Source organism: Acomys minous (genome assembly GCF_964271855.1).
Source record: "Acomys minous genome assembly, chromosome: 18".
Classification (NCBI taxonomy): Eukaryota; Metazoa; Chordata; class Mammalia; order Rodentia; family Muridae; genus Acomys; species Acomys minous.
Genome location: NC_140501.1, coordinates 56,212,662 through 56,224,813, shown reverse-complemented (window position 1 = coordinate 56,224,813; position 12,152 = coordinate 56,212,662). Strand labels below are relative to the sequence as shown.

The window sequence follows — 12,152 nt, the reverse complement described above, 5'->3', positions numbered from 1 at the left end:
GAAACAAACAAAACACCGCCTTGAACTGAGCCCGTCCTGAGCATTTCCAAGTACAGTTTGTTCATAATCCATGCTTGGCTTCTTTTTCTTCTTTGCAGTTGTGGGATATGACCCCAGTAGTGTCATGATGACTCTCCCAGGGGCTAGAAGATAGTTTTCACTAAAGAAACCCTTGTTTGAGTCCGAAGTCCTTACAGGGGAAGTGGAGTATGCAAACGAGAGGGAAGAGAAACCGAAGGCTCAAAGCGATTGTGCGTCCTCCCTGCACTGTCGCTGAGAACTAATGAAGCCGCGCTCCCGGGACTCCTTGGTTGTCCATACCATATAAAAGAAGATATTTTTTTATCAAACGGTTTATACAGCCTGGCTCTGCTGCATTGTTTTGAGCATATTGGAAAATCTGTGTGGGATGTTTAAGCTTTTGTATGTCAGCCTTTCGTACTGCTCTCTGCTTTCTGCGTCAGGAAAAAAAAAAGGGAACTATTTGTTGAAGGTATCGTGTCATTACAAACGGTCTCCTCATTGTCCTCACCTCAGCATGTACCAGGCAGTCTTTCTCTCCTCATGAGTCTTCCTCCACCGGCCACACTTGCCTCTCGCCAGATTGTATGATTACAGTCTGTTCCAGTGTTTCTGCTCTCGTGACCTCAGCAGTGAAGAGTTGGAAAACCGTGTGTGTCCGACAGCCTCGAGTTACCTGTGCGAGCACTTGTGGTCTCTGAAGTCCCTGCGGTTCCGCTTTGGTGTTCTCTGCGTCCACATTAGAAAATGCTGTAGAAGCTGCCGTCCACCATCAGGCAGGACACAGGTCACGTGACTCAGCCTCGCCCTGCAGTGCCTGCATCTTCTCAGAAATCAATGGGAGCCTTTGAGCCTTTTGCGTTTTGGACAGTGGGGAATTTGGTTGGGTTTTGTTTTTGTTTTACTGTTTTTTGTTTGTTTGTTTTGCTTTGGGGTTTTTTTTTTTCTTTCTTTCTTTCTTTTTTTTTTTTTTATTTTTTATTTTGCTTTTTGGTTGGTTGGTTGGTTTGGTTTTTGGTTTTTGGTTTTGTTTTTTTTGTTTTGTTTTGTTTTGTAGCTTTCCTTTATTCATGACATGAAAGACAGATAGAAATGTCCATGCCCCAGGAGGAAGTGTCTTGAAGGTACATCTTTCTATGTAGCATTGCCTCTGAATGTGAGCATACATCACTTTAAGATTAGAATCCTGCTCGCCTCACCATTCATAATTTAGTTTCCCTTTAAAAACCAGGTATTTAAACATCTTTGTGTTAATGCATACTTTTCTGTGAAGCCAGCATGTGGTCTAAAGAGAGGTACTAAGAAAGGAGCAGGTTCTCCTAAGGAGATCAGTCCAGCTTGATCAGGACTCACTTTGGGGTATCAGGATAGGATGAAAAGTAGTGGCTAGGCCGGGAAGCTGGCCCCTCTGAGCCCCTCACACATAGGCACCTGTCAGGAATGTCAGTGTGCTTGCGGGATCAGAGTCCTGTGGGCAAACAGGCTGACTGCTCGCCCTGCCTCTCCATGTCACAGCTCCACGTTATCCTCCTCACTCCTGACTTGTTAAGTCAGGTGTCTCCTGGCATGAAGCACTTGAATGAAATCTCAGCCTTCCCTGGTCCTCCTGTGCTGTTCCTGACAGGCAGCTTCCTCCATTGCCAGCATTGCTTCTCCTTGGGGAGGAAGTAATAGTAACCATACTTGGATACCACCTTAGCACTGACGACCCAGAGTGCCCCCTAGACAAGGCATCCAGAGCCACTTCTGCTGGCTGGCACTGGGACGCCCCTGGTGGCTGTGATGTGAGGGCTGACCTCTGCACACATCCCAGGAAGTCATTGGCAGGCACTGTGGGGTAACGGCCATTCCATGAAATGCCGCCTAGGTTCAGTCAGGCCGCTCCAACTGCTTTTGAGTCTTTTCTGCATGATTGCCCCATCACGGAGCTTTGAAAAGGGAATTAGAGCTAAAATATTCAAATATCAATGGTATATTATGCTGAACTCTACAGCTGCTTGGCACGTTGTAGAGAACTATATGTTGCAAATCAGTAATAGAAGTGAGTCTGTCTGAACTGGAGCATGCCTGCGCATGGGGAAGGAAATGCAGTTAGGGCAGTGGAGGCTCAGGCACCCAGCCAGCCTGTGAGGATTCCTGGTTATTGAATTCAGACTCCTGGAAAATGGATTACCTTTACTAGAACACTTTACACTGGTGGGTGAGCCTACACGCCTCTTTAGTCACTTCCCAGCTCCAGCCCATCCTGGAGAGTCCTCAGAGGTTGAAACTTCACAGTGATGAAAACCATGGTTGTCCTCACAGATGCACCAAGGGTTCCCTCTCTCCTTACCCATGCGGCTGTTGAGTTTGCTGAAAAGAGCAACTGTATCAGAGCAACTATGCAGGCATGTTATACTGTGAATTCTTGCATTTGCCTGGTGTCTCCACTGTGACTTTAACTCATAGAGAAATGCACGTTGGTGCTAATCGGTGTCCAGGCACTGCCTCGTGCATCAGGCATGCACTGACATCACGCTTGGCTCTTTTCTCCTGTGGGTGAAAAATGACAAATCTGTCATGCTGCCGGGTTTGTTCTTCAGATTTCTTGCTCTGCTGTGGAAACCGCAGCTCTGGAGCTGGGAAGGAGACTGCGTGTGCAGAGACTGCCCCTAGTGGCGCATCTCACACTCTGAGTTTCTCCAAAGGAAAGGATTTAGCAGAGCCACCTTAGCAAAAATGGTTTTAGAAATAAGTACTTGGAATTTTGTGTCATTTTTATAAAAGGTCAGTCAACAGAATATGTTTCACGTTTAACTGTTTGAATTATTCATGAAATTATAAGAATTACTAAATTGGGAGGGAATCTTGAGTTCTTGTATGTCCCAGGTTAGCTATACCACACAGTTAGACAGAGATGACGTATAAACAATCGAATCTGAAAGAACGCTCAAGCAAGACTGGCTTTGCTATTACTGATGGCAGTGTGAGCAGGCAGAAGGGGCAGCCCCTTGCATGGGCAGGAAGCCTCTGGACTCATTTGATACTGTTTTGAGCAGATTTGATATAACTTTTGGTGCCTGCCCGTGGCTATGAGTGGGGCATACTACAGCAGGGGCTGGCACCATTGATCTGTGTGTCAGCACCCCCTTCCCACACTATTCCCCACTGACTGCCCAGGGTCAAAGCTGAGTCACATTTAGAGCCCTAGAGTACCACTGCCCCGCTGCTAGGGCTGTGCCCCTGAGTCTGGGCCTACAGTGTTTGTCATTGTGATGCAAGGCATCACCTTTTTAGCATCTCAGTCATTTTTAAAGCATACTATATTTTTGTTTAGCATTAATCCTTAAAAAGCTTGAATATGAGCTTTAAAAGGAAAAGAATAGCTCTAAACCATGTGTCACAGGTAGTACATGGAAATATGCATTAATGGGCCCTTGGTTTTGCTTTTTCATGGTATTTAAATATATATGTATATATATTTGTATATACGTGAACTTGTTCACTAAGATTTATATTTTAAAGCAAAAGAAAAGCATTTTCCCAAAGTGCTCTTATTTTTCTTTCCTTTAAAATGATGTTGGGATCAGTTTTTGCTGGTGTAAAGGTCAGTGCCCCAATGAAATGACACTTGCAAATTGCCACCTTTCAGCCTGTGAGGTCCTTCCAGGAAAGCCTGTGGGCCCCTGTGAAGCAGAGTTCGGGGCTTTAGATCCTCCTCCTCACCTTTGAGCACTGCATTCCCACCCAAAGCCGCAAGGCCAGCGTGGGGAGCAGTGCCTGTTGCCTGCATGGGGTCCTTCCCCTGCCACGGCCTTTTGTTAACGATGTTGAAAAGGTGATGAGGTCTCTGAGTGAGGCGAGGATTCCACCATGGTACTTACTTACGGTCCCTTCTAGACTTGTGACTCCGATTCTGTAAATACTGTTTGTTAACAACACTGGCCCAATGCACTGCCAGATCGCATGAGTCACTTTCCAGCCTTCGACATCTAGGGCCTAGTAGGTGTGGTGTTAGAACAAGGTGATGAAATTGTTTGTACAATCTCATTTAAAAGGTACCTCAAAGTGTTCGCCCTTAGGGGTAGAGACTATCTGACTGGGTAGACAAAGTGTTTAGGAAAGTTAGATTGGTTCAAAGGTAGATTTAAATATTAATTTTCCCCATCTTGGTTCTTTGGGATGCATGAGAGGGTGATTTGGTTTCTTAAGGGAAATCAGTTTGAATGCTTTGCTTCTATAAACTTCTTATCATTTAGATGAATATGCAGGCTTTCATTGGTAGCATATGCCAGTGTGAAGAATCGACCAAACCACTTACGTCACCGTTGCTGTTGTCCCGTGTGCGCTTGTGTCTTATGCCATTTGCTTTGCGTCTTACGTGGCTTGTCCAAGGTATTGTCATTGGCAGAGGAGAACAATCTTACACGACAAGTGTAAAAACTGTTGCTAAACTCAACAGCAGGGAAGGTGTCAGCCCCACAGTCATGCCTACCCGTTGCTGTACCATAACCAGGTGCTTGGGCTCTTCCCTTGCACAGCTGCCACCTGGGGCCCACATCTGGATGTGGCTGCCATGAGCTTCTTACTTTATGGGTGTCTTTTTCCAGAAAATAAACAGGAATTGGGAGACCAGGCAAGGGCTCAGCTAAGTGTGCTGCGAGCCTGAAGCTAGAAGCTAGCTTTCACAGCGGTTCTAGCCAACCCCTCTGGCAGCTGCTGTGCTCTGTGCCCCGGGGTTCTACCACCCAGACCCACCACTCGTGATCCTGACCGCCTAAATGTGATGATGTGGTACTGAGTGAAAATACTCTGTGACGTTAAGATGACTCTATCCCTTGTAACTGCTGCTCAGTTTCTCCTTGTCCTCCAGCCTCCAGCCTCTCATGTGTGTGTAGCCATCTCCAATGTACGGCTCTCAGAGCAGTGGCCTCTGTGGCTTAGAATAAATGTCCGAACACCTACCTGCCATGTTGGTTGCATCGTTGTCAAGTGCGACTGTATAAACCTAGCAACTCTTACTGTTCCTATCCCTGTGGCTTTTGACCCATGAAGAAGGGATCAGGAGGTTTCCAGATTATTCTACAGATGATTCTAGACCTCAGCAAGAGTTGCCATTTTAGCTAAGCCACTGTTGACCAGCCAGAGCTCAGCTCATAGGCTGTAGGCACGAGTTTCTCCTTAATGTAGGATGCATTTTCCATGCATGGTAGAGTCACCAAATGAAGACCAAGAACTTGTGGGCAAATAGTCAGGAACTTAATTGAGTCTTGGGGTTCATTTTATAGAGAAGAAAATAGGTACAAAGAAATAAAAGACCCCTGTGAGGAAGAGCTTGGGAGGGCTGTGGCTGGGTTGCCCTAGTGCTCCAAGGCCATGTTTCTGTCCTGCCTCACGGTACCACCCACGCCCAACACAGCAGGAAGCCCAGGTTTTCCTCCCACAGGAAAGACACAAGGCAGTAGACAGATGGTTTCAGCCGTGCCCTTCCTGTTCTGCTGGCGCATACCCTCCAAGCAGGGCCATCCAGAGAAGCCCCTTCCTCGGTCTTCCCTGGCATTCGGTCAGCATCTGAGCGTCTCTCACATTAGTGAGGAGCACTACTGAGCTGCTTCCGCTGAGGGGACGAGCCGTGTTCAGTGTACCTTGACCGCCAAGAACTCGTCCAAGCGGATTCTAAATGCATTGGCTGGTTTTGTTCCAACTCTGAAGTTACCAAGAGAAGCTGAAATGTTTTTTAAGTGTCTCTCCCAAAGAGCAGCTTCACAACCAGGCCTTGTCTAAACCTCCCCTGCAAGTGCGCATTGTCTCCAGAGCCATGCGCAGCCTTATGCCTGCGCACAGAGGCAGCTGCCTAGTGCCTGGCTTGCGGACTCGGGAGTCCCCTCAAATTGACAGCAAGTCTTAAACACTTAGAATATTTTAGAAAACCAAATAGGTGAGAGATTTAAACATGAAAAGCCCCGATACCTCATTGCTTCGGTGGCAACCTTGGAAAAGAGCCTGTTTTCAAACATCTAGTCCAAGTCCCTGGCATTTTTCCATTGCTTCTGGCCCTGCACTGGGTGTGGCCTGGGCACTTGAGTTCCATTTCTGAATTTCATTGAACTCCTTTTCCATAGGCCAGAACACAGTACGTTTAGGGACCAGCAGGTAGCAGTCAGGGAAGGGTAGCAAGGAGACATTGGAAGACTTCCATTACCTACTACCCAGAGGTCACTCAAGCACAAGTAGCTGTCATCAGTAGTGTGGCAGAGCACCAAAGAAAAAGAACTGGCCATGTTCTCTTTGGACCCATCTCTAACCTGCCACTTTAGGAACAAACCCTGAACAGTGGCAGGGTTGATGAACTGCCCTTGAGTTACTGGTTTGGCCAGTTGTTGCTCCCCTGCAGCTTGGTAAGCTCCCCAGCACTCCATCACAAGGCAGGAACCAGGGACAGGTCACTCTCGTTCAGACCTCCATCACAAGGCAGGAACCAGGGACAGGTCACTCTCATTCAGACCTCCATCACAAGGCAGGAACCAGGGACAGGTCACTCTCATTCAGACCTCCATCACAAGGCAGGAACCAGGGACAGGTCACTCTCATTCAGACCTCCATCACAAGGCAGGAACCAGGGACAGGTCACTCTCATTCAGACCTCCATCACAAGGCAGGAACCAGGGACAGGTCACCCATTCAGAAAACCCACCAAGGTCATCAACATAAGAGAAAGGGATCAAAGTTAAGGCACAATCACTTCCCAAAACTGAATCACTGCACTCAGGATTCTAGTCCCGATCACAGCAGAGGGGACAGTCCCATCCCCAGATGTCATAGACAGTAGGGTACACCTTTAAGGCCAAGTTGCTGCCCCAGCTTTGTGTCACCTGCTTCATTGCCAAGAAGGAAGGCACAAGGAAAGAAGCAACCACTGAGCTGTGAGGTTCCTACAAATGGTGGGCAGAGGGTGATGTCTGTCCCCCAGTTTGGCAGGGAACCTGGCCTCTCACCTGGGAGGAGGAAGCAAGGTAAAGAGTGTGTCTGCAAATGAAGGGATGTTGTATGGTTTGACTGGGGGTCGGGGGGGGGGGTATTCTTAAAACCTAAAATACCAAAAAATGAAGTGGACCATAAAGTGTTCTCTATTTCAAAATGGCGGCTCTCTAAGCGATTCAGAACTGATTCCAAAGAGCCGTCTCCAAAGGTCCTGATTCTGACTGAGTTGAAAATGCTGCATGTCAGCCCGGGATTGTGTTGGGTCCCCATGTCCCCCAGGTTTCTGGGCACCTGTACCTGGATCAGCCCTTCCTGCAGCTGCCATTGACTTGCCCATGCATCCCCAAGTAACTCCACTAAACCCATCGACTGACTCCCATGGACCCCTGCCCGCATCGGCCATCTCTCCCTAACGTCCTAGCCTCTCTCAGTTCCTGGCTGTGGACTTCGTGAACTGTTGGTATTTGCTTCTTTTTAAGGAAGAATTCTATTTCTTCTGTGTCTCCTCTGCATACTTGGCCCGTAGCCAAAGGCAGCATCCACCTGGTGTCTGCGCGGCCTGCCCCTGTCCCACTGGTGCCCATAGCATCCTGGATGCATGGGGGAGTTGGCAGGACTCTTTGTTCTCATCACCTCCAAGAGCAGTGTGTCCACATGGAATGTGTTGGGGAACAAAGCCTATCCATCAAGAAGCCAAGGACAGAAGAGAAGCCGGGGGTAGCCAGGCCCCACCGAGGTATCAGGATGTTAGAGAAAGTCCATCCAATCCACTGCAGGCACTCATTTTCTAAATTACAAATGAAAAACACTTGTCTGTTCTGGAATGTAAGATATACTGAGTTGTTTTTTTTTTTCTTTTCTTTTCTTTTTTTTTTAAGGAACTCTCCTCAGGACTCCTCAGATCACAGGTGGCCACCTACTGGGGTCCACTTAGCACTCTAGGGCCTCTGGCCAAACAGGCCACCAGCATTGATAGGTACTAGGTCTCCTCTCTCACATGGGGACAACACATGGTCACATGCACGATAACTCAGACGTCAGAGCCCAGCAGTGGGATTGGGTAGATAGAGAATGTGGAGACAGTGTTAATGGTGCCGTTTTCAGCATGGTAAACCTGCCATTTAAGAAGCTGGGTGCTTCAGCCTGGACTACAAAGCAAGTCTAGGACAGCCAAGGGTGCGCAGAGAAGTCTTGTCTCGAAAAACCAAAAATAAATAAATTTAATTTAATTTTTTAAAAATTGGGTGCTGGACAGATGGAACCAAGCATCTCTCTCAAAGAAGGAAGGATTGAGAAACTCCGCCCCAACTCTACCTCCCAGCTTCAGTGCCTTTTGACTTTCCCCTGGAGAATCTATTTCTGCTATCCCAGATGAAGACGGTAACAGCATACCCGAGACAGGAGTCCAGCTAAGCCCAGTGAACCAGCAAGTTTAGTGGTATTGTGCCCAGGAGCACGAGGCCTTATGACATGGCCCTCCTCCACCCCAGTAACTGTTAACTCATATATCCTGGAGGCTGAGGGGGGAGGGGGATGCTCAGAACCCTTTCCTCCCATGAAGGGATGTTTTTAGGTTGGTTGCTTTGGGTTGTGGGGGTTGTTTTGTTTTGTTTGAGACCGGGTTTTTTTGTGTAGCTTTGGCTCTCCTGGGCTTGCTTTGTAGATCAGGCTGGCTTCGAACTCACAGAGATCTGCCTGTGCCTCTGAGTGCTGAGATCACAGGCATGAACCACCATGCCCAGCTCCATAGGTGATGTTAATGGAGCCAATCTTGTGAGGCTCTAATGCCCTAATCATACCTGCTCTGATTTCAAGGTGACAGCTGCCCTTTCATGCGCACACCTAGACTCCCTGATAGCCAAGAATAACCTTGTGCGCATGACAAGGAGCTGTTGATCTCCTAGTCTGACACTGACATGTCCCTAAGCCACTGTGGTGGAATCATTTTCTCCCCGTTGGAAGGAGGAGAAAGTTACCCAATTCCCTAGGCAAGGAAGAAGCTCCACGTTACCAGACTCCCAAGACCCGGCCCCAAGGTTAGAAAGGCAACAGCAATTACTGCTGAAGGAAGACTGGCAACCAAACTCAGGGTGCTGCAGGCACCTTTCCTGTGTCTTCCTCCCAGGCTAAGGTGGGCTTTGGTTTTCAAGAGGGAGTTTCTCTGTGTAGCCCTGGCTGTCCTGAACTCACTTTGTAGACCAGGCTGGCCTTGAACTCACAGCGATCTGCTTCCGCTCCGTGAGTACTGGGATCACAGGTGTGCACCACTGCACCCAGCTAGGGTGGGCTTTTTAATGTGGTTGTGTTTGAGTCACCTATGCTCCCGTGAGTAACCACAACTAGTGATCCCACTCACCAGAGCTGTGATGAACAGCTTTATTTTATTTTCCATATCTTCATCCCTTAGGATGAATCTTACAGCATCTGTTGAGGCACCAAATCTGCTAATGCACATAGGCTGTCAACACTGATGCCTGCAGTATAGGTGAGGGCCTGGCTCCCGGAAGCTGCGGCAATAATGCCTGGGAGGGCATGGCCTCCTGTGCCTCGGTTCCCTCATTTGCCAACAATGTGATGACAGACAGTGTATGGGACACTGTGCCTGCTGATGGCTTGCATTGCCTGCCTTATGGAGGTTCAGAGAGCTGCAGAGAGACGTCCCCAACCCCAAGCTGCATGAGGTCATAGCTGGTAGCAGAGCCAGGAGAGGCCAATGTCCTTCATTTGTGCTTCGACAGCCTTCCAGGTGCTTCCAGAGAATTCCAGCTGTCTCATTTCTTCCGTGTGTCCGTAAGTCCCCAAATCTTGCGTGGTATTGGGGTGACTCTGATGACTTAGGCCTGCCCCATCTTCTGGGCCATGTGCGGTCCTTCTACCCTAAAGATAACCATGCTGACCAGGCCACAGGGACACCCCATGTGCCCGCTCTTGGCTGTGGACAGGGCAGACTTGAGGGCAAACCCCGGCATTTTGAGGATGATGTTCTCCCTCCCTTGTCCAGGCCCCTCCTCCATAAGGAGCCAAGAAGCTCATCAGCCCTTGTTACATCACTTTTAAGTCATTCCAGAGAGAGTCAGACTTGTGGCTACATAGATACTTTTAGATGAAACAAAAGTGTCTCAGCCATGAAAGACGACAATGTACCTGAAGTGTCACCCAGCCAGAAGGTACTGAGAGAAGGAGCTAGCCTGGTTCACTCGGGCCTGTGTCCAAAGCATAAGACGAGAGAGAAGGCTCCTTGAGGGACAGGGATGGATGGGGAAGGCGGGGCCGTAAGCAACCGCATGAGGCGAGCCCCAGCAAAGCCTGCCAAGGCCCTAGTCCATGTTTCACCTTGAGTTCACGTTTTTTTCCTGAAACATCTTTACCCATCAAAGTTAGACTTAAGATCCAGTACTGGGCCCTGTCCTCTCTGTAGGAGGCAAAGCCACAGGAGCTTTGGCAGCTCGTATGCTGCTGAGGGGGTTGGGGGGGTGGTATTCCCCTTTCAGTCACTTCCGGGACTGTCCTTTGCTGGTCATGGAGGGCAGAGGGGAGCATTTGCCCAGCTTGCTGCACCTTGAGGACCCCAGGACATGTTAACATCTAATATGGGAATTTGCTCCTGTCCCTGGAGTGGAATCAACGACCCAGGGTGACTGGAAGAGACATCAGTGACCTCCTCCCTGAACCTCAGCTATGTTCAGGCCACTGTCCTGTCTTGGGGGTGGGGTGGGGTGGGGTGGTGGGGGGCCTGGCTTAGTTCTACAAAGAAGCTCAGCTGGGGGCCCGGAGTGCAACAGTAACTGGCGTGCTTCCTCTTCTCTGGGACAACTAAAGAAACACAGTCTTACAGGTTTGAAGTTGAGACATATTCTGCCTGATAAGAGAGGGAAGGGTCAGGGAGCAAATGTGGCACTGCTTAGGGCGACAAGAACAATGACTTTTTGTTTGTTTGTTTGTTTTAAACTTAGGACAATATATTAGAGCTTAAAGGAGAAGCCTCGGGCAGGCAAGCTGTAAATCTTAGATGTGGCCCAGAGGAGGAGAGTGGGGCAAAGAAAAACCCATGCTGTTAGAGTTTTGGCATGGAGGTGGCAGGCAGCTCCGTAGTGGGGAAGAAGGCTTCAGGGAAAGTGTAAGGAAACCCAAGGTTCTGGTCAGGATCTGAAAGACAGACAAACAGAGGCAGAGAATGTTAAAGTTGCATCTTTCTGAGAGAAGACTCAGAAAGGTGGGCAGACCCACCTGAACCTCACAGTGGCTCAGTTCTTCGGGACTGCACTAGAGTGTGGGGTTAAAGCAATAACTGTCCCACCTGTCCCTCTAGCATGGCTTCAGATGAGCCCATCTTCCTGAGAGCTGGTCCTTTAGCTGGTCACTGACCCTCCCACGAGAATGTTAGGTCTCTACCGAGGCCTGAGAGGTCTGTTTTACTCCTCTTGACTAGAAGGAGTTTTCTATTGAGGAGCTTCTGTTGCCACTTTAATATTTTTCCTCTGAAAAGATAACCCTAAAATAATTTAGGAACCAGATTGACGATTGGAGCCCCCAAATACTTCTGTCATCTTTGGCCCCAGCAAAGATAAAATAGCCAAGGCCCAAGAACATTATTTGCTTTTAGCCAAGAAAAAAACAATACCTGCTTTGTTTGTTTTTGGTTTTGTAGTCTTTTTACCTTAAACTAGCCATTTTTAACCCCCTGTTCTTGTCATCCCTCCCTGTGAAGAGGTAACCCTAAATGTCATCATAGAGTTGGGGTGATGGCCACTCTGGGTTTGGCAGTCGGGGTGTGCTTCCAAACAAACCCAAAGTGCATCGCTGGTTTTATGTGTATAACTTCAGGTAGAGGGGGAAAGTGTTAGGATTCTGCTTCAGTCTGCCTACCCGTGATGTCATTGCTTACCTGCCACGGGGGTGTGGCCCTGCCCAGGGTCATATAAAATGACAAACCTCCACATGGTCTCTCTCTACACTCTCTACCATCTCTCTACTTCCCTCTTACTCTTTCTCTCTCTCTCTCTCTCTCTCTCTCTCTCTCTCTCTCTTTCTCGGATACCCCTTACCCCCTTTTCTTTCTCCCCCACCCATGCTCATTTAATAAACTCCGTATAGCATAATATCTGCTGCCTGGCACCTTGTATCTACCTTCTGTGTACCTTTTAAAAAATATGTATATAACAGAAAGGAAG

At 48.4% G+C, this 12,152-nt stretch overlaps 1 protein-coding gene across 1 annotated transcript in view; it reads left to right on the top strand.

Annotated features, from left to right (window-relative positions):
• WDFY2 (WD repeat and FYVE domain containing 2) overlaps positions 1-492 on the top strand; it is a 131,648-nt gene extending 131,156 nt beyond the window's left edge. The window contains exon 12 of the mRNA XM_084767571.1: positions 99-492. Coding sequence (XP_084623697.1) covers positions 99-128 — 30 coding nt within the window. The 3' untranslated portion in view covers positions 129-492. The remainder of the gene's footprint in view (positions 1-98) is intronic.
• Positions 493-12,152: the final 11,660 nt, after the last annotated feature.